The sequence below is a fragment of the Camelina sativa genome, chromosome 10, assembly GCF_030686135.1.
Source record: "Camelina sativa cultivar CO46 ecotype springtype chromosome 10, ASM3068613v1".
NCBI classification, from domain to species: Eukaryota; Viridiplantae; Streptophyta; class Magnoliopsida; order Brassicales; family Brassicaceae; genus Camelina; species Camelina sativa.
In genome coordinates, this window is record NC_141889.1 from 6,786,106 (window position 1) to 6,807,581 (window position 21,476).

Sequence of the window (21,476 nt, forward strand, 5' to 3'; positions counted from 1 at the left end):
CGTGGAGTGATCTTATATTATAATCTTGTTTTCACTTCTTCTGTCATCCTCCAAGAAGGTCCTAAGATTAAAAAAAACCCGAAGCTGCTTGCTTCTTTCATTCTCTCTTCCAATTTTTGATTTATCAAAAGAAACATCCTTTGTGAGAGATTCACAGAGGTAACCTTGTTAGGGTTTCATTCGATTTTTCGCGCTTGTTTTTTTTAATAACTTTAATGATCGGTTTTGGTAATTTGAATAGTAATGATCCGTTCGACGTTTACAGGATAATCCAATTCCGAGTGTTGTGACTTCTGGAGTCACTTGTCGTAATTTAGAGAATCCAATCCAGTTCGATGGATTTAGATATGAACGGAGGAAACAAGAGAGTCTTTCATAGACTAGGAGGCGGCAACACGAATCGTCCCAAGACGGACTCGAATCAGAAGGTTTGTTTCCACTGGCGGGCTGGACGGTGCAATCGTTACCCTTGCCCGTACCTGCATAGAGAATTGCCGGGTCCGGGTCCTGTTGCGACTTCTTCTTCGTCTACGAATAAAAGGGTCGCTGATGAATCTGGTTTTGCGGGTCCGAGTCATCGGAGAGGGCCTGGGTTCAGCGGGAGTGCTAATAAGACCTGGGAGAGATTTGGTGGGAACAGGACTGTGACAAAGACGGAGAAGCTTTGCAAGTTTTGGGTTGATGGGAATTGTCCTTACGGTGATAAATGTAGATACTTGCATTGTTGGAGCAAAGGGGATAGTTTCTCATTGTTGACTCAGCTAGATGGGCATCAGAAGGTAGGAGCTGTTGTTGGAGTTCTTCTTATAAGTTAGTGGTGCTGGATTCTTGTGCTTGTTGGTGTGGCGATGTTGATGGTGTTTTTTTGTTCTGTTTTCTTGAGCAGGTTGTCACCGGGATTGCTTTGCCGTCTGGATCAGATAAGCTTTACACTGCGAGTAAAGATGAAACTGTGCGGATATGGGATTGTGCTTCTGGACAGGTTTTCATTTGCCGCTAATTGTTCATCTCGCATCTTTTATTGTTCTATAGGATACTTAGTTAGGACCGGACTAAGATGGCAAGATGTGCCATTTTGGCCTATCACTCTGTAGAACCCTCTCTCTGTAGACTAGTTATTGAACGTCAGACACTAATTTGATTGACCTTTTTTATTTATTTAAACGTGCTTATTGCTATAGTGTTTCTTTTCCAATGATATAGTGTACAGGTGTACTCAATCTTGGTGGGGAAGTTGGCTGCATGATTAGTGAAGGTCCCTGGCTATTGGTTGGCATGCCAAATCTTGTTAAGGTAAGTTCAGAGTATGATTGACTAGCATGGTTCCTTAACTGTTGAATCTTTCCATGTATACTGAGAATCACTTTTGTTGTCCCTATCCTGTTGAATTTATTGCTGTTATGGACGTAGATTTTTTATCCATATATATATAAATGCAGGCCTGGAATATCCAAAACAATGCAGACCTGAGTCTCACTGGACCTGTTGGCCAAGTATATTCACTGGTTGTTGGTACTGATCTGTTGTTCGCTGGCACACAAGTAAATACTTTGACTGCCTGTAAACTTTGTTTTGTCTTAGGCCTTGGAGTAGAATTGTGCTTCAGCGTCATGTGTATACTTCATTTCTTTTTACTCCTGAAATATCATTACGAGTATCTTTGCTTCGTCTCTGGGAAGCACACACCTCCGTTATATAAATCTACTGATCTGTTGGGTTTTGGTTAAGTTAAAAAGTCTTCTTACAAGGATATATCATTCTCTGTGCAGGATGGCTCTATTTTAGTTTGGAAGTACAATAGTACCACTAGCTGTTTTGATCCAGCTGCATCACTAAAGGGCCACACCCTTGCAGTTGTTACCTTATATGTTGGAGCAAACAGACTCTATTCTGGTGCCATGGACAATGTTATAAAAGCAAGTAGTGCCTATCATTCCTAAATTAAAACCCCCTTTTTTGTTAGTTTGTTTGAGCTAATTGGTCTGCCTTATCTGTTTTTAACAGGTATGGAGCCTAGATAATCTGCAGTGTATACAAACGCTTACAGAACATACTTCAGTTGTCATGTCTCTCATTTGCTGGGATCAATTTCTTCTTTCATGTTCATTGGACAACACTGTCATGGTTCGTTTTCAACTCACTAGATATTTTATCTGACCTGGCTCAATTCCTAAATATGACATTATTCGCTCGGTTTTTTTTTCCCGCTGTAGATATGGGCTGCTACTGAAGGTGGAAACTTAGAAGTGACATATACTCACAAAGAAGAATATGTACAGTTCTTTGCGTTTTTAGTGAAATGTTATCTACTTATCTTCTCTTTTGGTTCAGTCTATATGTAATTAACGAGTTCTCAATGGCTATTTGGATTTAGGGCGTGTTAGCTCTCTGTGGCGTCCATGATGCAGAAGCCAAGCCAGTGTTGTTATGTTCGTGCAATGACAATTCATTGCACCTGTATGACTTGCCATCGTAAGTCCTTCCAATGCTGTTTGTTTCATGAGTATAAAATTATATTTTACTTTCAAAGCCTTAGTTGTTTGTTCTTTTGTAAGGTTTACGGAAAGGGGCAAAATTTTGGCAAAGCAAGAGATTCGGTCGATCCAGATAGGTCCCGGGGGCATATTTTTCACTGGTGATGGTAGTGGTCAAGTTAAAGTATGGAAGTGGTCTACGGAACCTACTGTCATTTTGTCTTGAGGCTCCAAACAGAGCCCTAGTTCCTCACCTTTGTGAAAATCTCTTCTTCTCGGAGTGTCAAGAGTTCTTGTTTGTTTTGTTCTACTGAGACCTCGTGTCAATAGCATCAAGGCATCTGTCTCTCAGGCTCTATTAATTATCTGCAGGGAAGACAGATTATGAATGACTGATTGTATCAACTATTATATTGGTTTGAAGTCCGTATGGAACTGACACGTTGGTCAGTTCTTAGGCATAAGAAGTTTTGTCCCTCATTGGTCAACACTCTTTGTCTTGTAATTTATTGCATATATATTTGTGGTCGTGTTTGAGAGTAATAAAAGAGATTATCATGAAGAGAATTCCATCTATATCCAGATTATCGTCAGAATTGAATGTGCACGAGAATATCCACAATAATGTATTAACTGAGTTTCCGAAGCATCTTACTAGCCTTGAGAGAAACCAAACCTGTAGGTATCGAGCGGCGGGCTTGCCAGCAGCACAAGACAGATGGCAAGTGCATATAGCTTGCTAAATACAGAAAGGGTTCATTTATTTTGGTTGGCTTGGCAATATTTGTCTATGTAATTTCACAGGTTGAGCAAGAAATATTTATAGGTCTGTCCAAGAATTGTTGATATAGAAATATGGCCGGTTTTAACATATACAAATGGCTAGTGACCAAAGTCAGTCGAATTAGTCAACATAGAATGAGAGGTGGGAATATTTTGTATTTATATTGTATAGGTGGAGAAGTTACAAAAAGCCCGTCTAGCTCAGTTGGTAGAGCGCAAGGCTCTTAACCTTGTGGTCGTGGGTTCGAGCCCCACGGTGGGCGAATTAATTTTTTGCCTCTCCTAATGAGCTTCATTTTTCTGGCCTTGTTGCATCTTCCCACTGGATTCATGTCACAAGTCAACAACATGCGAATATGATTCCGTTTAGGCAATTCTCTTATGAATATATATGCCGTCAAAACGTGAAAATTACTATATATATACGACATGATACACATGATGGAAGTATTTCTATTCTAATTAGGATGTGTTACGTATGCATATATTTATTTTGCGTTAAAGGTGACGTGTGGGTTTGCGTCATTCCACCGAAGGATCGCGTCGGGTTAATGTGAAGGTCATTATGAATTTATGCTTATGATTTATGACCCACCCCACTATATGTACTTATATAAGCACTTGACTTTCACCATTACCGCCTCGTGATTGTTCTCATTTTGAAATCATTTGCTTTGTTGAAACCACACTCTCTTTTATTCTCTCCATCTTGATCTCCTTTAGTTGAAATACTAAAACTATCATCCTATTCTTCGACAAACTTCTCAGATTTTGAAGCATGACAGACCAAGAGGCTCCTCTTATTAATGGAGCAGAACAAAAGATCTGTGAGGTACTTCCGTTTGTGGATGATGACTACGGAGGAGTGATTGTGGAGATGAAAACTCCTATGGATAATAAGTCTTTCGTTGCAGCGTTAAAATACTCATTCGCGCAGTGGCGTTTACAGGTTTGTGCTGGTGCATGCGATCACATGCATCGATCTCTCTTCTTGAGTGAGCGTTTAATTCTCTGAAGCTGTTCTTTTATTCAGGGTAAAAAGGGAGTGTGGTTAAACTTGCCTCTCTCACATGTAAACCTTGTGGAACCCGCGGTTAAGGTGATGCCCAAGTCTTGCATATTAACGTCACTTTATTATCTGCCTATGTTAGATGTTCTACGGATTCTTGTTACCAGTTAGTTTTGACTTTTGAATGGAGCTCCAGAGAGCTTGTTGTGTTGGCTTTTGAGTTTGTGGTGCTATGATAATTTGTGTAGGAAGGTTTCCGGTACCACCACGCTGAGCCAACTTACCTGATGCTAGTTTACTGGATTCCCGAAGCCGAGAGTACTATTCCTTTCAATGCTTCTCATCGAGTTCGTGTTGGTGCTGTTGTCTTGAACCAGAACAAGGAGGTATACTTAGGACACAACTTTTTTTTTTGCGGTTCCAAGTTATAATATACTAATTAATCATCATATGTATTAGCATGCAACTTAAAACGTAAAGACATAATATTAGCATGCAAACAAAGAGGTGTGTGTGTGTGTGTGGTATCAGTTATTAGGTTTATGGTGTTCCAAACCAAGTGTGTTGCTGTCAACATGAGTTGATCATCTTGCATCGTAAATTAAAAAAACTAGAGGCAGATTCTTGTTGTGCAGGAAAAATACGGTACATTATGCGGAACAGGTGTCTGGAAAATCCCAACAGGAGTTGTTGACGAGGTGTGCGTTATAAGTTTTCAATCCCTTTGTACATGTTTTTGAAGATTTCATTTTCACTTTTTTTTTTTTTTTGGCGAATAGGGTGAGGATATTTTCGCGGCAGCCATTAGAGAAGTGAAAGAAGAAACAGGCGTAAGCAGATACATACACCTTAACATGTGAATATGTAAATTATTAGTATATAAAACCTAATATTTCAATCTTTATATATCTTCAGATCGACACAGAGTTTTTGGAAATTCTAGCTTTCTGGTACGGATCATCACACATCCTCTTCTTTATTGAATCTTGATTCTTGCACATTCTAATATTTTTAGCTTTCTGTTTGCAGTCAAACCCATGAGTCATTTTTTGCCAAATCAGATTTATTCTTCGTTTGTCTCCTGCGACCTACCTCCTTCGATATTCAAAAGCAGGATTTAGAGATCGAAGCAGCTCAAGTAAAGTAACCTCTACTTCTTAATTATTCTAAATCTGAAAACATTATTTTGTTGCAATCTTTCCCAATTTTTCTTCTTCTTGAATGTGCGCAGTGGATGCGGTTCGAGGACTCTGCCTGTCAGCCTATCACACAAAAGAACGATCTCTTCAAAGCTATTCACCGCATTTGCTCAATGAAAATGGAAAAGAGCTATACTGGTTTTTCCACAAAACGTATTACATCTTTCTTTGACGACAAGTTAGGTTATCTCTACTCGAATAATCAAGAAGATATGAACAATCCTACTTCTTAACTTCGTCTAAGACCATAAAAGTTCAATCATCATGATTATTAAGAGACCATTATCTGAGCCAAAGTACAATTAATATAGCAAGCATAAACACATAGTAAGAAGAGAGGGAGCTCGTGATGAGGAAATATAATGTGAAGATATTAATTGTTTTTTATTACGACCCGTTATCTTAGCCTGCTCTGTTCTGCAAGCGACGGTTTATACACTATGGCATGAGCGGAATGGACGGAAGCATGGCGAGACACCGAACCCTGCCTCTCGCAGCATTCAAATAATTGACAAGCAGATACGAGATCGACTCCTTGCGATATGCCTCATGGGGGATCGGTGTTACGAAAATGGTTTATTCATATGGCTAGGCACTATATTTTGATTTTGTTGAACACTTTTAAGCCTCTCAAAGAAGTGATGCACTAGTTGTAAAAAAGTTTTTTTTTTTTTTAATATAATTTAACATTACGTTAAAAAAGAAAAAAGAAAAAAGAAAAAAAAGAAATTGTTTTTTATTTGATGGTTTGAAAAGCTCAATACAATTACACACCCATTAACATACAATCACAACTACATTATACACCACATCAAATCCACTAAGCAATAAATCAATAAAATACCAAATATATTCGAATATATGTATTTGATTGTACTCAAATGAATCATTGTCTTCATGACTCCTTCATCCATTTTTCTTTAATCCACATAATGAATCATCAACCACTACAACGCCCTATTTTCCAAAGAATATTTAATTCCTATCATCCCATATTTCAGTTATATCCAATTAGTTAGAGAGTGGTCTGATTTTCTTATTTTTCTTATTACATATGGTATCTTATTTGTCAATGTCATATGTCGGCCGACCCATTAAGGAAAAATAGACAATAATATATCTTATTACTTTTTGTTGTTTTCCTTTCTTATATTTTTTTAGTTTATTTCAGTCCAAAATTAAAGAAATCTACAGAAGTCACAAGCACAACACCTTAGGAACTATACGGCGCTAGTTACACGAACAAGAGGCCGATGTGTCCCACATGTACGTGTGTTTGCTGTGTCTATTCAATTCATCATACGCATTACGTCTGATATACTACTAAGTTATAACCGAAAGTATTTCCACACTGCCGACCTCCTAGATAATATTTTTTTTTTCCTTTCTTGATAGGAAACTGTCTCGTATATATTTATACTTTTTCTTTTCTGATGATTTCTCCTAAGACAACCTATATTTTCCTTTTGATTAATATATAAAAAATAAAGATCTGAAAATTTGTAACAAAATGTGACTTTTGAGTTATTTTTCTCTCTTTCAAAACTTGGATTCTTGCCCTTGGAATAATAAGCAAAACTAGGACTGTTGCAAATAAATTTAAGATTTTGGTTTAGATTTTCTCAAATTTTAGTTTATGAAATATCTAACAACTAAAACAAAATGGTTTGGTATAGTTTCCATTTAAGATCAAGTTCAGGTTATCACAAAATATATTCTTATTTACGTAGAAAAAGTCTAATATATTCTGTGTGTCTTTATAAAAAAAAAAAAGTTTTAGATCCGATTTTTCAATATTTTTGTTTAATTTGAATTCCGATCTTTCGGATATAGAATTTGTAAATCCACTTGAACAAAAATATAACATAGTTCAGTTTACATTATCTTAATTTGTTTATCCAAGTTGAACACCCTTGAGCAAAACTTTGTAATCAAGGTTCATTGTATTTTGTTGATCTAGAAGTCTAGTCTTTTGCCTTTTCTGTTTTGTTTTGTGTGCTAATATTTTTCACCAAAAAGTACAATAACAAGATTGATTGTTACAAATATGTCTTTTATACGTAAGAGAAAGATACAACACATGCAAACAGTATAAACCAATTATTTTCATGAGTCATCAAAAATGAGAAAATATCATTTTCGGATCAGAAGCCAAATTGTTGAGATGCAAACAGTCGAGTTCCCATTAATCAAAATCACTTACTAGCCTTGGTTAACTATTAATTATGACGATATAAAGGATTCCAAAGCCTATATTAGGAGAGACTTATTGGTGAATATTTTTATTTAGTCAGGACTTAGGAGTGATATATTTCATAATCTTTTTTTTTTCTTCTTCTTTTCATAGTATATATATTTCATTTTTCATGAGACTACGATATATTTCATATATAGTCTCTCCTCACTTAATGGGACGGTGCGATTTCCAAATATAAGGATTTTGATTTAGATCTAACGGTCCATGTATTAACACGAGGCGAATCCGAAAGTTACTTTTGCTAAATAACATGTTTTAATTTAATTGACAAAAATGGCGGAATTAGTTTAATTGACGAGTGGTGATAGTGATTGCTTATTAGTACTACACCACGTATAAAGAAAAATATATGGCGTTATAATCACATGGGGGTATATATATAAACACAAGCCCTCGCGATTGAGAAAGAACAAAACACATTTGTTTGTGTAGCCATCACAAAATCTCTATCTCTTTCTCTCTCTCACTCGTTACATAAACACAAGCCTCACGCCTGAGAAAGAACAAAACACATTTTTTTTTGTTTTGCCATCACAATTTATCTCTCTCTCTCTCTCTCTCAGCCTCCATATAATCGCACAGTTATGATAAGAGTAATGGTATCGAAGTCACACACAGTGGCAAGTTACTGTCTGGTGGCACTGCTGGTCCTAACACTGGCGGGGTCGGTTAAAAACAGCCACGGAGGAGGTAGCGGAGCAGCGGCGGGGTGGGGAAGAAACTGTGAGGTTTGGAGAGGGAAGCAAATGATGGAGAGGCCATGTGAGGAGTTATACATTGTAGGGGAAGGTGAGACGCTTCACAGCATCAGCGAAAAGTGCGGCGACCCGTTTATCGTGGAGCGTAACCCGCATATCCATGACCCGGACGATGTATTCCCCGGTCTCCTCATTAAACTTCACATTAAACTCCCTGAATAAGTCATCACAAGTTCAAGATCATGTCGTTTCCTGTACATTATTATCACATCCATCTATATCTCCCTTTCTATTATTAGTTTTTTTCTTCTTCTTGTTTGGGTTTTTTTCTACGTTTTTTGGTTTTTGAATGAATAGCCTTTTTAATCATATATTTGTTAGTGAATTGTTTTGTTTTATATGTTTGGTACAAACAAAAGACAGATACATTTCCATTGGACAACAACTCACTCTCTTGGAATTTGTTCTTGTTATAAACTTTCTTTTGTTATCTTGGTAAAGGCGGAAAAAGCCAAAGAGATTTAAAATAAAATAAAAACAGAGTACTGAAATTCAAAAACAGAGTCAGACAAAGGAAATTTATAAAGAAAGAGCTAAACATGACAACTAAAAATCAACCGTCGCCTCAGCATGGATTCTCATTTTATTTTGTGCAGCCAACAAGCTGGACCACCCCCATACCTAGGTAAGAGTGCAAATGACCCTCTATATAGTGACGTTTTTGGCAATATCCCTAGCAAGTGAATTGGATTTGCTCGACATAAGCAAAATTTATAGAGCACTGACCGAACAAAGGAACAAGCTGTGCCTGAGTACGAGTATCTTCTCCAGATGAGATGAGTTCGATCTTTTTGCCACCGCCAAGGTCGTTTTAATAATTCATCAATGGCATGACAGCCTTAAAATATAAGATTATTTCCACTTCCTTAAGATGAAGATTCTCAAAGTTTGGATTAAACCAAAATAGTTTTTTTTGTACCGTTAACGTTGTTTCTATCTGGTTATACTGATTAAACAACTGTGCATATAATGATACAATGTATAAAGGTGATTAGTAGCGTTTAATGTGGTAGGTTTCTTTTTTTTTTTTTCGGTAGCGATGTATATGATGTGGTAGTACTGATATGCTGCTAACATGTGTGTTATAAGTTTCCAAAAAAATGGTCCTGGAAAAAAAAAATCCAAACGAGATGATGTAGTATAAGATTTATAATAATCATAGACAACATAATCATATTATCATATATAAGATGATGCATAACACATGATTTAAAAAAAAAAACACTGCCCAGAAAATTAGTTTTTGGGCCTAAAAAGTCTTATGATCACTTCTGAGTTATTTTCCGGAAGATTATATCTGCCATTCATAATTTTTTTGTTGACGAAGAGAAAAAATTGATTAACATTGATTTCAAATTGTATGATATATAAACATTCATCAGGCCCATCTAACTGGATAAAGTAGGACATTATTTAGTATTTACATTGAAATTGAGAATAGAGTATTTACATTAAGGGAAAAAACCAGAAAATTAAATGGCATATTTTTCTGGTTTTTCCCCTTTACATTAATTTACTTTTTCTTTCCCTCTAGTGTCTCCACTTCTTCGTCTTGTCAAAAAATAATAATATACTATGGCCATTTCTTAATCAGAGAAGCTTAAGATTTACTTATTCTTTTTTTTTTGGGGGGCTTCGGGCAACGTGGGATAATCTAATTAGCATTCACTGCATAAGATTTTTTTTTCTTCCTTAGACGACTAATTAAAATCAGAGAGAGAAATCAAGAGTTCAAGACTAATTAATGAAACTTAGGGTTTTGTGTCTCCACTCCACTGCATACGAAGGAAAGGTAGACGAAAGAGAGACTAAAGTCATCGAGGGATCTAGTTGATTTGCGACTCATTCATTCATTGTCTCTTTCCACTAATTTTATTGTTCTCTCTATTTTCATCTCTTTTTTCCTTCCTTTTCTTTTCTTGTCAATTCCTTGTATATATATTATATATTTTCTTGGTCGGATTCTTTTGGTCTGGACAGATTCGTGTTCTTTGATTGGAGTCTTTGAAACAAATCTTGACAGATTAATTAGGAAAAGAGTTTTTGTGGGGTATCTTTATTTTCTCAGATTTCCCAAACTTTTCTGCGGAAGTTTTATCACCTTGACTTTTGGGTAAGAGCTGATCTACTCTCTGGATCTCCATCTTGTTTTTAAGAATCTGGGGTTTGGGTTTAGATCCAAAGTGAGTTCGTTTTCATCTTTATCTAAAAGAAACTTATATCTTCCTTTCCCAAAAAAGGCTCAGCTTAATTAGGGTTTCATTAGTTAATCTTGGCAGGAAGATGGTGAGGGGAAAGATCGAAATCAAAAGAATCGAGAACGTGACCAGCAGACAAGTCACGTTCTCCAAGCGTAGGAAAGGTCTCTTGAAGAAAGCTCATGAGCTTTCAGTTTTGTGCGATGCTCAAGTCGCCGCCATTGTCTTTTCTCAGAACGGAAGATTATATGATTTCGCTAGCTCTGAGTAAGCGTCTACATCATTTTTGAATCTTTTAATCCAATATACTCATTTATAATCTGCTCCCTATATATATATATATATACTAATGTTTGAATCTTGCATATATATATATATATGTATATATACATACCTATATGTGCAGCACTAATTTTTTTTCCCCCAAAATATGCTATTTGAGTGCTTTGATTTGTTTGACCATATAGTTATTTTGTAGTACCACGGATTTTGTATTTAAAGAATTAATACCTAATCAAATTAATTGACTAAAATGTGTCTGTTAAGTTAATTAAGTTCTTCTTCAAGCACGAGCAAGTGATTTAGGGTTTTCCCAAAAAGTGTTCTTGAACTTTGAACCTAGTATGCCTTGGAACTCATGCTGCAACCACTTGACATGTTATTATAACTATGAAAAGATCTCAGTGACCATGCCATAAAAATTAATACCTTAAGAGTACAATTGGACAGTTTTTAAGTAAAGGAAACTACATGATGTATGAGACAAGATCTTGTGGCTTTGTGCCAGGGTCAAAACTTTAGCCCTAGTTAGTTTTCATGACTCTTGAGTGTGTATGTGTTTTAGAGGCAAATGAATTTCTTAGACCAAATCCAAAGTAATCCAAAGATCTTAAATCGTCATATAATATCAAACTCACCATTGCTCATTATGTGAAACCCTATATTAGACTCACTTGGTACGGTTGACTAGTACGTAAATTAATGATCTTCTTCCCCTTTCTTTATGTCAAACGTTCGTTTCGTTATCTACGTTTAAGTGGCTTAATGTCGGTTCATTAATAATTTCGAGCGTACCAAGATGAATTACTACTAGTTAAAAGGCGTTTGTATCCTAGCATAGTATGTAATCAAATCTTTTGCTATTGAGATAATTTCTTACGTACTAACCCATTAGGTCATGCTGATAAGCATCATTGTCAGACAAATTAAAAGATATATACACGTTGAGACAAGATCGAAAAACATGTAGAAAACCTTAAGATGTACCTCATCCGTAACATTTCTTGGAAATTTTCCAATTTCTATTAAAATGATATTAGTCATGAGATCGGTAAAGCGTGACTAATTAATTTATGTCTACAATACACAAAATTTGCATATATGTGAATATTATTGTTGATCACATTTTCTGAAATTAATACATATGCTGTAATAAATGATATATATACTTATAATTAATGAAGATGTTCTTGAAAATGTACTCAGCATGAAGAAGATAATGGAACGATATGAGATATATAGGAGAGAGGCTTTTGGGGAAGAGAGACTCCAAAAAGAGCAATATGTGCAGGAGCTCAAGAAGGAAATGGCAGTAATGATGCACAAGATTGAACATCTTCAACTTCACTGCGGGTATTTTTCTGATCTTTCTAAAGCTACTGCATATGTATTCTTGATATATATTTATGCACTCCGATAATATCTTAAGGAAGGTGATGGGGCAAGATTTGGACTCGTGTTCGGTGGAGGAACTCAAGGAGCTAACCATCCAAATTGAGAAAAGCCTTACTATTGTCAGATCGAGAAAGGTACAATTAAATGGAGGACTAATAAATATAGAGATAGAGAAAACATGATTCTCATTACAATCTTTATATACGTTTTAATGATGCGTTGAACAATAGTGGTCTTTTACTAGCTAGGGGTTTTCTAAAGGTTTATCTTATTGTGAAAGGTTTAAATCGTACCTGTCGAACCAGCCAGCTTCAATGTTTATTTCTGTGCCTTATGTAGTTGCTGAATTCGGATTCCATGATTTGGCAGGCTAAGTTAAATGAAGATAAGATCGAGAAACTAAAAGCTGAGGTAATACCAATTACTTTAAATTAAATAGCTTTGAAGGGTATGTAATTTCTACTTCTCTTTGTAAAATTTGTTCATTTTTACTCCATTAGATTGCAGGAGGGAAATGCGTCTTGAACGAGAGAAGTAGGCTGCAGCAAATGGTATACACATATATAACCTATGGCATGCATATATTGATTAATGCACAAACATAAAGGTTTAAAATTGTTGAGTTGTGTAGTCTCTATTTTCATTAAAATAGTCTATTAAGGATATTCCACGTATTTTAGACCCATATATATTTGTTCTAGAATTTTCTCTCCCTTATACATAACATTCGTTCAGTAGTATAAAGAGCTAAGGAAAGCCAAAGAGGTAGAAAGAGGGATAAAAGAACAAAGTTCATAGGAACTCTAAATTCAACTATAGTAAAATCCGTAAAAATGGATGTAACTCTCATGTTGATGATGAACCATTATAAATCGTATTAATGTATTTATAGTTGGATATTTTGGATCTAAGTCCAAGTATAAACATGTACTATAGTCTCTTTATGTTACTACTACATTAAGATAATACATGTCTTGGGAGGGTTTTGCATTTCATGGACAAAAACATCAATTAACATCTCGTTTCTTATGTACAAGTCCATGATTGGTTTTTTTTCTTTCTCTATATAAGTATTAAGTTTTTCTTCTTATTCTTCCATGGAATTTAGAAAATTTATTTGTTACATTTCAGTTTGAAGAAAAGCCCTTGTGGATGCAGCCGAGAAGCCTAGAGAGTGAGAAGAGTGCAGCTTCTTGTGGTTGTGGAAACATGAACATATCGGATGTCAAAACTGATTTGTTCATTGGATTGCCTGAAAGCTGAGTGCAATGATTTACCCAAGTATGTACATTACTACTACTTCAGAATGTTTTAATTTATTCTATCTATGTGTAAATTCAAAAATAAAGTAGTGTATAAAGAGTTCTCTACTATATGTCTTTTTTTTATTTATTTTTCTTCTTCTGAAGAGTTGTTTTTTTCTTTTTTTTCTTTAACTTGGTGAAATGTTTGAGTGTTTTTTTCTTCTTCATAATATTAATAATGTTATAGTCAAACTTTATAACATTAAAGTAATTTTTAAACTCCACACGGGAAAATTTGCGTACGAATGTACGATAACTCTAGACATTTAATAGTTTTGACCACTAAATAGTTCAAAGATGCCCAGTGAAAATTTATTAGCCAATCCTTCATAAATGATAGTAACTTGCTTCTTCAATTAAAGTATTTCATGATAAATATAGTGACCATAAACTCTTGAATTTGCTTTATAATCATGGTCGTTAATCTATTGTATGAATTTATGATAGAGAGAGAAGAACACTTAATTTCTGGAATAACAGATTTTAGAAATTCGATTTATGTATTGATCACACCAATTAGTAATTAACGAGACGTAAAACGCACATCATTAGGGTTAAAACGCAGACGCTGTTTTAGTATAGCCGCCAAGTCCTAACGGCGTTCTACACATCTAATAGCGTTTGCGTTTAAACATAGAAACGACATTGTTTCAACCGTTTCATGCACGAGGCCGTCTACGATATGCCTCTCAATCTCTACGACGACCTTTTCCTCTTCCTCTTTAAGTTTCTTCATCTCCGCAACGGTTCCTCCTGGGTTGGTTAAGGTCGCAGAGCCGTAAATATTGGATCTTGGCGGTTCTTGATGGAGCTTCTTCTCGTACTTGTACATTTGAACAGAGCATGTCTTCGCATCTGCATTCCGCTCTGGTTCTTCAGCTCTTTTCATCTGAAAATGCTTTTAATAGTCAATCACTGAGTAATAATGCCTACTACCAAGTGTTTGTGTTATTTCCTCAACGTCACTAAAACATAGAAAAGTGTACCTGTTTCCGAGGACGTTCTGTAACAGAGAAAGCTGATGATGCTATGGAGATGTTGACCGTAGTTTCATTTGATTTTGAGATTCTCTTCTTCTCTAAAAGATCAGTCTTTACGTGTGTTGATACAGTCTTGAAGGCTTTTCGAGTTTTGGGTGTTGGATGAGGAGATACTTTTGATTCTTTTACTCCTTTCAAGTTCTCCTTGAGGGTCACCTTTGTTGGTCGTTTCCGAGAGTTGTGATCTTCTCTTAACACGAATGTGTTCTCTTTCTGTGAAAACCTGCTATGCTCAATCTTGTTTTGTGCTGCTCCTGCCCTTGTGTTCTCAAGCAAGTTTGTTATATCCATACCAAATTTTCTTGTGGTGGGTACACTCTCTTTCCTCTGCTTCCTACTACGTCTGGGACTTGGACTTCCCTCATCTTGTTTCAACTCTTTCAACCTCTTACGCGCAAACTCTTCATCATGCTTAGTATTCTCTCTGTTTAGCTGAAGAGAGAGGCGACGATGGTCAGAATCAGAGGAGATCCTAGGGCTCACAGGTAATGATCTTGTCCCTGAGCCATTCCCGGAGAATCTATGTCCTCTTACTCCAACCCTTGGTGATCTATTAAGGTCGAAGTTGTCCGGAAGAAGATCAAGACCCATGAGTCTAGCCACCATGTTTGGACCTTGTGTGCGAAGTGAGTTGCAGTTACTAGAGGATCTGTCAATGAGAAGTGCTCCAAGTGTTGACTTCTTCCCGCCCACCTGCATTTGAATTCTCACATGGTTCCATCAATCAATTCACTTCACATGTAATATGAACCCACCAATGTTGACTTACATGAATGTTCAAGATTTCTTTTTCCAGCTTATAGTTTGTTGATAATGGAGACTCCTCTGTTAAGTCCAAGCTGTTTCGTGGGGCCACCGATCCTGCAGGTTTCAGTAACAGAACATTCTTCTCTGTTACTCACTGTCTTGCAAAAACTCCTAATTAAGTCCTTTAACTAGAGAGCGAGAAAGAACGTACCTTTTGGATTTCTGGAGGGAGAATCAATACTAGGCTGGTGGTTATGATGACGTGAAGAAAAGTAAAAATGGTGGGAATGAAAAAAGTGGTAAAGAGCAGTGATGCAGCCACTAGCTTCATTGGATTTTTCCTTGCTTTTAGAGGAACAAATGGATCTTCCTCCCTTGTGCCATTCTTTTCCCATTTCTGTTTAAGACAAGTTAGGCTTCTCTTTTTGTCTTTCTTTTGATAACCTCTAACGTATAAATGGCAAGTGGGAGGTGAAAACAATCCTGACAAAAGAAGAAAAAAGAGGTTGTAGAGAACAAGATCTTTTTTAAGTTTGTAGACACTAGTAAAAATCCAAAATTTGTAACTTCTTATTATGTATTTGGTTCCTGACCCGAGAGAGCTATCAGAAACAATCCTGCAACATTATTTCCATATTGCATTGGTATTCGAGCAGAGGGTGGTGACAGAGATAATTTAAAACGTGACAGTAATAATTTAAAAGTATAATAAACTGTACTCGTAAATTAATTAATGCAAAGTGAGATGATGATATTTAGCCACGCAAACTCTTTGAGAACAGACAGCTTGAGTATTACAGTATGATTCCAACCATGCACACTTCTACTTTGGGGGTTTTCAAGTTTTTGAACTTTACAAATTAATCTAAGAGAACTTAAGGTTGTCTAGATTTCTATCTTGGGGATTACAAATTACCTAGAAGAATATTCTTATAATTCGTGAATACGTAACCTTTGTTTCATAGATCCAGCTTGGCCACATGTTTAATGCATGTCATTGCATTTATTTACTAGGACTTGTCTTGTCACACTATTATTTGCTCAGTTTCAAATTTCAACCAATTTTTTAGTTCAATTGGGTTAGCATTTTCTATTTACGTATCTTACATGCAATACATGCATTTTTAGACATTTTTTTGTAATGATGGAGGAATCTCATATTCGATCTCAGACTAATTCACATCTGTCGCCAATATTATGAATTTTATTGTGGCCAAAGAGAGAATACGTCTAGCAGAAAAAATGAATAATGGTCTGGAGGTTTAATGGATTGTGGGTTGCGGGTTGCTGTGATTTGGTGGGCTTAGCAAACTCAGAAGCCCATAAGGAACTGAATAAGGACCCCCATAGCTCAAAGCCTCAAAGAGACGTATGTGCTAACTCTGTTTTAGGGAAAACAACATCCTTTATTATGCTGATTGCTAGACAAGCCGATAATGCAAAGCTTTCCTAAACCAGATAAACTGAACGGTTCCCCCCTACAATTTGTGAACTCGTTTGGTGTAGTGTTATGTTTCTTATAAAATCAGAGATTTGTCCACATTTACTTTTACTTGATTTACACCTTTTAGTCGGTTTCGTGTAAACTAACTATATATGAAGTTTATAAAGCACTGGAAATTTTTTGAGGAAAAAGGACATTATTTACTCTTTCAAGTTCCAACATTATCGCTTGTGGCCAAGCTGACGCAAACAGTTTAAAGAAATAATTGTTGTTTGAGTGGTTTTAACAGAGGAGGGTCCTAACTTACTAAGCATCATAACGTCTCGTCCCGTCGTCGGTACTATAAGAATCTTTTATCTTCTCATTCGTCGGAGTATTTCTCTATACGCTTTGAATGACAAGGGCCAATTCTATTCATATCTTTACAAAATCATTTAAATATGTTTCAAGGAACTAACATTTTTTCTTCTTTCTTTTCCAATCAGAAAATTACCGAACGATAAATAGTCTCTCCAAGGAGGAGAATCAAAAGTTAATGCAACCAAGCGAGGTGGTACAGTAGTAGTTAGGCCAAGATATATGGGAAGGATAAATGCACTCCTCTGCGGCTCTGCCCTTAGAGTTTGATACCTACTGCGACCTAAATCGTTTCGTTTGGACTACTTGGTGGACTTGTGATTCTTTTCTAGATCTATTGAACTAAGTATTATTACTACTTTGTGCTAATGAGCTATCTGAACCCAAAGATCCAACCAATTTAGGACTTCACATGAAACTAGTCCATGTAGAGACTAAAATGGTAGATAGAGAAGCTGAACTAAGCCAACTGCCAAGAAACGAATGGTTGTTGCAATCATGCATAGGGTCACACACACTTTTTCTCTTATATACGTAAATCCTTTGCTATTGTACAACACAGAATACCTTATCGTTTTCTACTGCTTGTTGTTGGAGGCCACCACAAAACTTTAACTTGTCTCTATTAGCTTGTCCTTTTTACTATATTGGTTGGTGTATTTTTAATTTCCTCGTACGAGACCAAGTGAATATTAAGTGCATATATCATGTACGGACGAGCTTTCGTTGGATCTTTTGACTGACCAGTTTCCATGATAGAAACCATCTCCCAATAGCATTCTAGAGACCACTCCATATGGTACAAGTAAGACATCCATTATAACCCTACACACATTTCGTTTCCATTGTCTTTTTCTTCCGCGAATCTAGAAAGTGAAAAAGAAGAGACAACCTAGAAATCCCATTTCAAGCTCCTATTAACTTTTTTAAGCACTTGTTTAATTATATCGTTCAAGACTTAGTGCTGTGCGCCTGTGCCCACTTACTCGCCCACACACCTTTCAACCTTACACAATAGGAAACTGTATGAAAAACTCAGCCTATAATTAGAAAAAAAAATTGACAAATTTTGTGGTGTGGGATTACAAACGTCCTAACATATTTTTAAAAATGAAACAAACAACATTTCAAAAATCTCTAAAAGTTAACATCGTTTAAATCGTAATAAAAACCCAAAAAAAATATATAGAAACAATTATACTCGTCGTATAATTATGTATTTTCCTTAAACAAAAATAAAAATAATAAAACCAAGTCCTAATTACCATAGAGAATATATAGTTCAATCAAGTTCATCACAAAAACCATCTCACTAAGTGACTTTATGATATCCCGCATGAACTATTCTTTTTTACATGGGAGTTAACGAATTTGGACTTGAGAGTTTCCGACCAACAAAGAGGCAAAGTTTCATCTGATCTTCAAGAATATTTTGTAGATGCTTGCGCATTTTGTTATCAAAGAACACAATATAAATTTTGGAGGCAATGTCATTCTAAAACAAAATTTCCGTAAATAATCATTTTTCTCGCTAAAAATACAAAAATAAGTATTTGAAAAATACTTAGATTCACCCCTAGGGTTCACCTCCTCCCCTCTCAACCAATCAGAATGTTCTATCTAATATTTTATTTAAAAAATAAATCAAAATTAAATTAAAAAGTATAACAAAATAAGGAAACAAATTATGTATACTTTTATATAAAGAAAGTTAAATATTGATTTGGTTTAGATTTTACAATTAAACGAGATTATATATCGGTTTGGATTTATAAATGAGAATTAGGGTTTAGATTTTATAATTAAAACGAAAGTATATGTCGGTTTGAGTTTACAAATGAGGTGGTTAGGTTTAGATTTTACAATTAGAACAAAATTATATGTCGGTTTGGGTTTACAAATGAGATTGTTAGGGTTTAGATTTAACAATTATAACGAAATTATATGTTGGTTTGGGTTTATTAGTGAGATGGTTAGGGTTTAGATTTTACAATTAGAAAAAGATTATATGTTGGTTTGAGTTTACAAATGAGATGGTTAGAGTTTATATTTTACAATTAGAACAAAATTATATATCGTTTTTGATTTATAAAAGAGCAGTTTAAGTTTCTAATTTTAAATAATATTGTATACAGATTTTATTTCCTTATTTTATAATGGAGTGAATGAAGAGGTTCTTATTTAAGTATTGCTCTTATTATTTTTATTTTTGATTCTTACTTGAAGTGGAAATATGTTATGTTTTAATTACATGAAAGAACTATTTTTGCAATTTTCCCATAAATCATCATCATAATTTTGTTTTCTTCTCTTTACAACTTTCGTATCTCGTTCTCGTATGTTCTTAGCTTGTCACATAAATCAAATCAGATAATTTTATACACACACCTTATATCCTACATATCTCTATTAAGCCATAATGCATTAATTGTGACAATGTTATGTACTGTGAAATCCTTGATTGTATTCGAGAAAAAACAACGAAAGATTGATTTCTATCTTGTCATTTATTTTCAAGTAACAAATTAAAAAGTTGCATGATTGAGTTGAGGAACTGCACATGTGTTGCTCCCTCTGTTTTCAAATGCATAAACTTTTAGCATCTAGAGTGTCATTATTTTCAGTTTACAATACTGTTTATAAGAGAAATTATTTTCGACATGTAGTAGTCCATTTGTTAAAAGATATTTATGTTTTCGAGTGGCCGTCTTTCTCACTCTACCTAGATGATATTGCGAGTGATACGGATGAGTTCGAGTCCTTTTTATTTTCTCTTGTTTCTCGTAGCGTAAATATTCAAGCGGATTCCTAGTGTTACTTTTATAAACAATGTTCCTTTTCATTGGCTCCCTCTCAGTTGGAAATGTTTTAACTGGCAAGAAAACAAGTTTTTAGTACAGGGCTTTCATTTTAAATAAGTAAGTAGTGAAACCAAAAGTAAAATGTTGAAGCTTTGTATGATTCTTCTTGCTTATCGTTTACAATGATAGATTTGCCTTATTTATACAATCGGCTTAAACCCTATCTGTTTGATAGCTTGATATTTTCCTTGTCACTTAGCCGCTTATTGACTGCTTTAACCGTGCTTTAGCAAAGCCCAACTTACCTTTGTTCCCAACGACACCGTTTGCACCTGTTGAGGGATAAAGCAAATGTTCTGCTTTTAAGCTTGTATTGCTAACAAGTAGGAGATTGTTTGGTATAAATGAGTCTGCTTAAGATTTTCTGGTATATATTACATGATCTTCGTAACTGAAGACTCTTTTCATGCTCTATAGTTTCCTTTTAGATTTTTTTTATTTCTATTTATGGCATAAACCTACAACATAACATTATTATATCTTAAACAGTGATAACATGCTTTCAGCGTCATTAAATTAATTGGGGGTGGAGTAATGTCATTTTCTTAGAAAATCAAGAGAAAGAAAACAGATCTATTTTAGATCATCTGTGCCCCCCAGTTTCTAGTGTAATTAGGTAATATATCAATCTCTCTTTCCCGATCCATATAATAATGCCAGAGACAGGACATAAAAAGCATGAACTGGTTATAGTGGATCAATAAAAGGATTTTGATTGGAGCTACTCTTTGCGACAAAACCTCATGTCTAATAGTTGTCCTTCATAGGTCCAGCATTGTTGGGTCCTTCAATATCTCACTCTCTTATAGTAATTAAGAAAGAGATAGAACTTGAGCACATTTAAGCGAGAAGAACACACTTGGTCGGCCCCCACCTTCTTAATTTATGACATCCCTACTTAGTTGTTATATAGTATTTCTTTGTCCCCTAATTAGCTCAATTTATTTAGCTAGAGGCTCTATGCAAAAGGAAAAAAATTGTTTTAAATAGGGTTTTAAAAGTTATGAACCTTATTTCCGATTTTCCATCAATACTAAAACTTTTCTTTTTCAAAAATTAAGTCTCTTATAGAAACGGGAATGGACCCTAGCATTAGCACCACGAGCAGACCATACTCTTGTTTCTTCTCTAACTGATCATTTTATTCTCTTGCGAACCTAAGGATCCGTCGCATAGCCATAGCCGATCAAAACTCAAAGTTCAATTAGGTTTCTTGTAATTGTAAAGCATGATCTTGCTTATCTCAACCTAGTTTTGCTTGTCTCTCTTTGGCTGTATCTGCACTGTCTTCAATCACTAGCTTCCAAAAACTTGTCCATGTGATGATAAGATTGTTTAAAGTGCTGAAGTTACTTGGTAAATAAATGTAAC

The 21,476-nt window shown here is 35.3% G+C and overlaps 4 protein-coding genes, 1 non-coding gene and 1 pseudogene across 9 annotated transcripts; 5 read left to right on the forward strand and 1 right to left on the reverse strand.

Annotated features, from left to right (window-relative positions):
* The first annotated feature begins 3 nt into the window (after window positions 1–3).
* Window positions 4–3,036, forward strand: LOC104717720 (zinc finger CCCH domain-containing protein 48). 2 transcript variants are annotated; one of them, XR_015568557.1, is made up of 10 exons: window positions 4–159; window positions 266–779; window positions 887–982; window positions 1,204–1,293; window positions 1,440–1,541; window positions 1,770–1,920; window positions 2,005–2,124; window positions 2,214–2,273; window positions 2,375–2,472; window positions 2,556–3,036. XR_015568557.1 is itself a non-coding variant. In XM_010435333.2 (10 exons), the coding sequence occupies exons 2-10, from the start codon at window positions 336–338 to the stop codon at window positions 2,698–2,700; spliced, it is 1,302 nt and encodes a 433-aa protein (XP_010433635.1). In that variant the 5' UTR covers window positions 4–159; window positions 266–335; the 3' UTR covers window positions 2,701–3,036. The 2 variants fall into 2 exon arrangements, 1 of the variants encoding a protein (XP_010433635.1); XM_010435333.2 differs by having other exon boundaries at window positions 1,770–1,916.
* A 411-nt stretch (window positions 3,037–3,447) lies between these two features.
* Window positions 3,448–3,520, forward strand: TRNAK-CUU (transfer RNA lysine (anticodon CUU)). Its single transcript has one exon. It is a non-coding gene; the product is annotated as a tRNA-Lys (tRNA).
* A 373-nt stretch (window positions 3,521–3,893) lies between these two features.
* Window positions 3,894–6,194, forward strand: LOC104717721 (nudix hydrolase 10). Of its 4 annotated transcripts, none has more exons than XM_010435334.3 (8): window positions 3,894–4,206; window positions 4,291–4,356; window positions 4,515–4,652; window positions 4,887–4,964; window positions 5,046–5,096; window positions 5,182–5,216; window positions 5,296–5,404; window positions 5,498–6,194. In XM_010435334.3, exons 1-8 carry the CDS (start codon window positions 4,036–4,038, stop codon window positions 5,696–5,698), a joined length of 849 nt encoding a protein of 282 aa, XP_010433636.1. In that variant the 5' UTR covers window positions 3,894–4,035; the 3' UTR covers window positions 5,699–6,194. The 4 variants fall into 4 exon arrangements, with proteins under 4 accessions (XP_010433636.1, XP_010433638.1, XP_087325440.1 ...); XM_010435336.3 differs by having other exon boundaries at window positions 3,899–4,206; window positions 5,296–5,409; XM_087469314.1 differs by having other exon boundaries at window positions 3,899–4,206; window positions 4,902–4,964; window positions 5,296–5,409.
* A 1,922-nt stretch (window positions 6,195–8,116) lies between these two features.
* LOC104717722 (uncharacterized) lies at window positions 8,117–8,910 on the forward strand. The gene has a single exon (XM_010435337.2). It carries the CDS (start codon window positions 8,307–8,309, stop codon window positions 8,640–8,642), a length of 336 nt encoding a protein of 111 aa, XP_010433639.1. The 5' UTR covers window positions 8,117–8,306; the 3' UTR covers window positions 8,643–8,910.
* A 1,842-nt stretch (window positions 8,911–10,752) lies between these two features.
* LOC104717723 (MADS-box protein AGL72-like) lies at window positions 10,753–13,615 on the forward strand. Its single transcript, XM_087470166.1, has 7 exons — window positions 10,753–10,945; window positions 12,164–12,310; window positions 12,387–12,486; window positions 12,722–12,763; window positions 12,853–12,903; window position 13,334; window positions 13,461–13,615. Exons 1-7 carry the CDS (start codon window positions 10,764–10,766, stop codon window positions 13,613–13,615), a joined length of 678 nt encoding a protein of 225 aa, XP_087326292.1. The 5' UTR covers window positions 10,753–10,763.
* A 595-nt stretch (window positions 13,616–14,210) lies between these two features.
* On the reverse strand, window positions 14,211–15,838 carry LOC104720120 (uncharacterized; annotated as a pseudogene).
* Window positions 15,839–21,476: the final 5,638 nt, after the last annotated feature.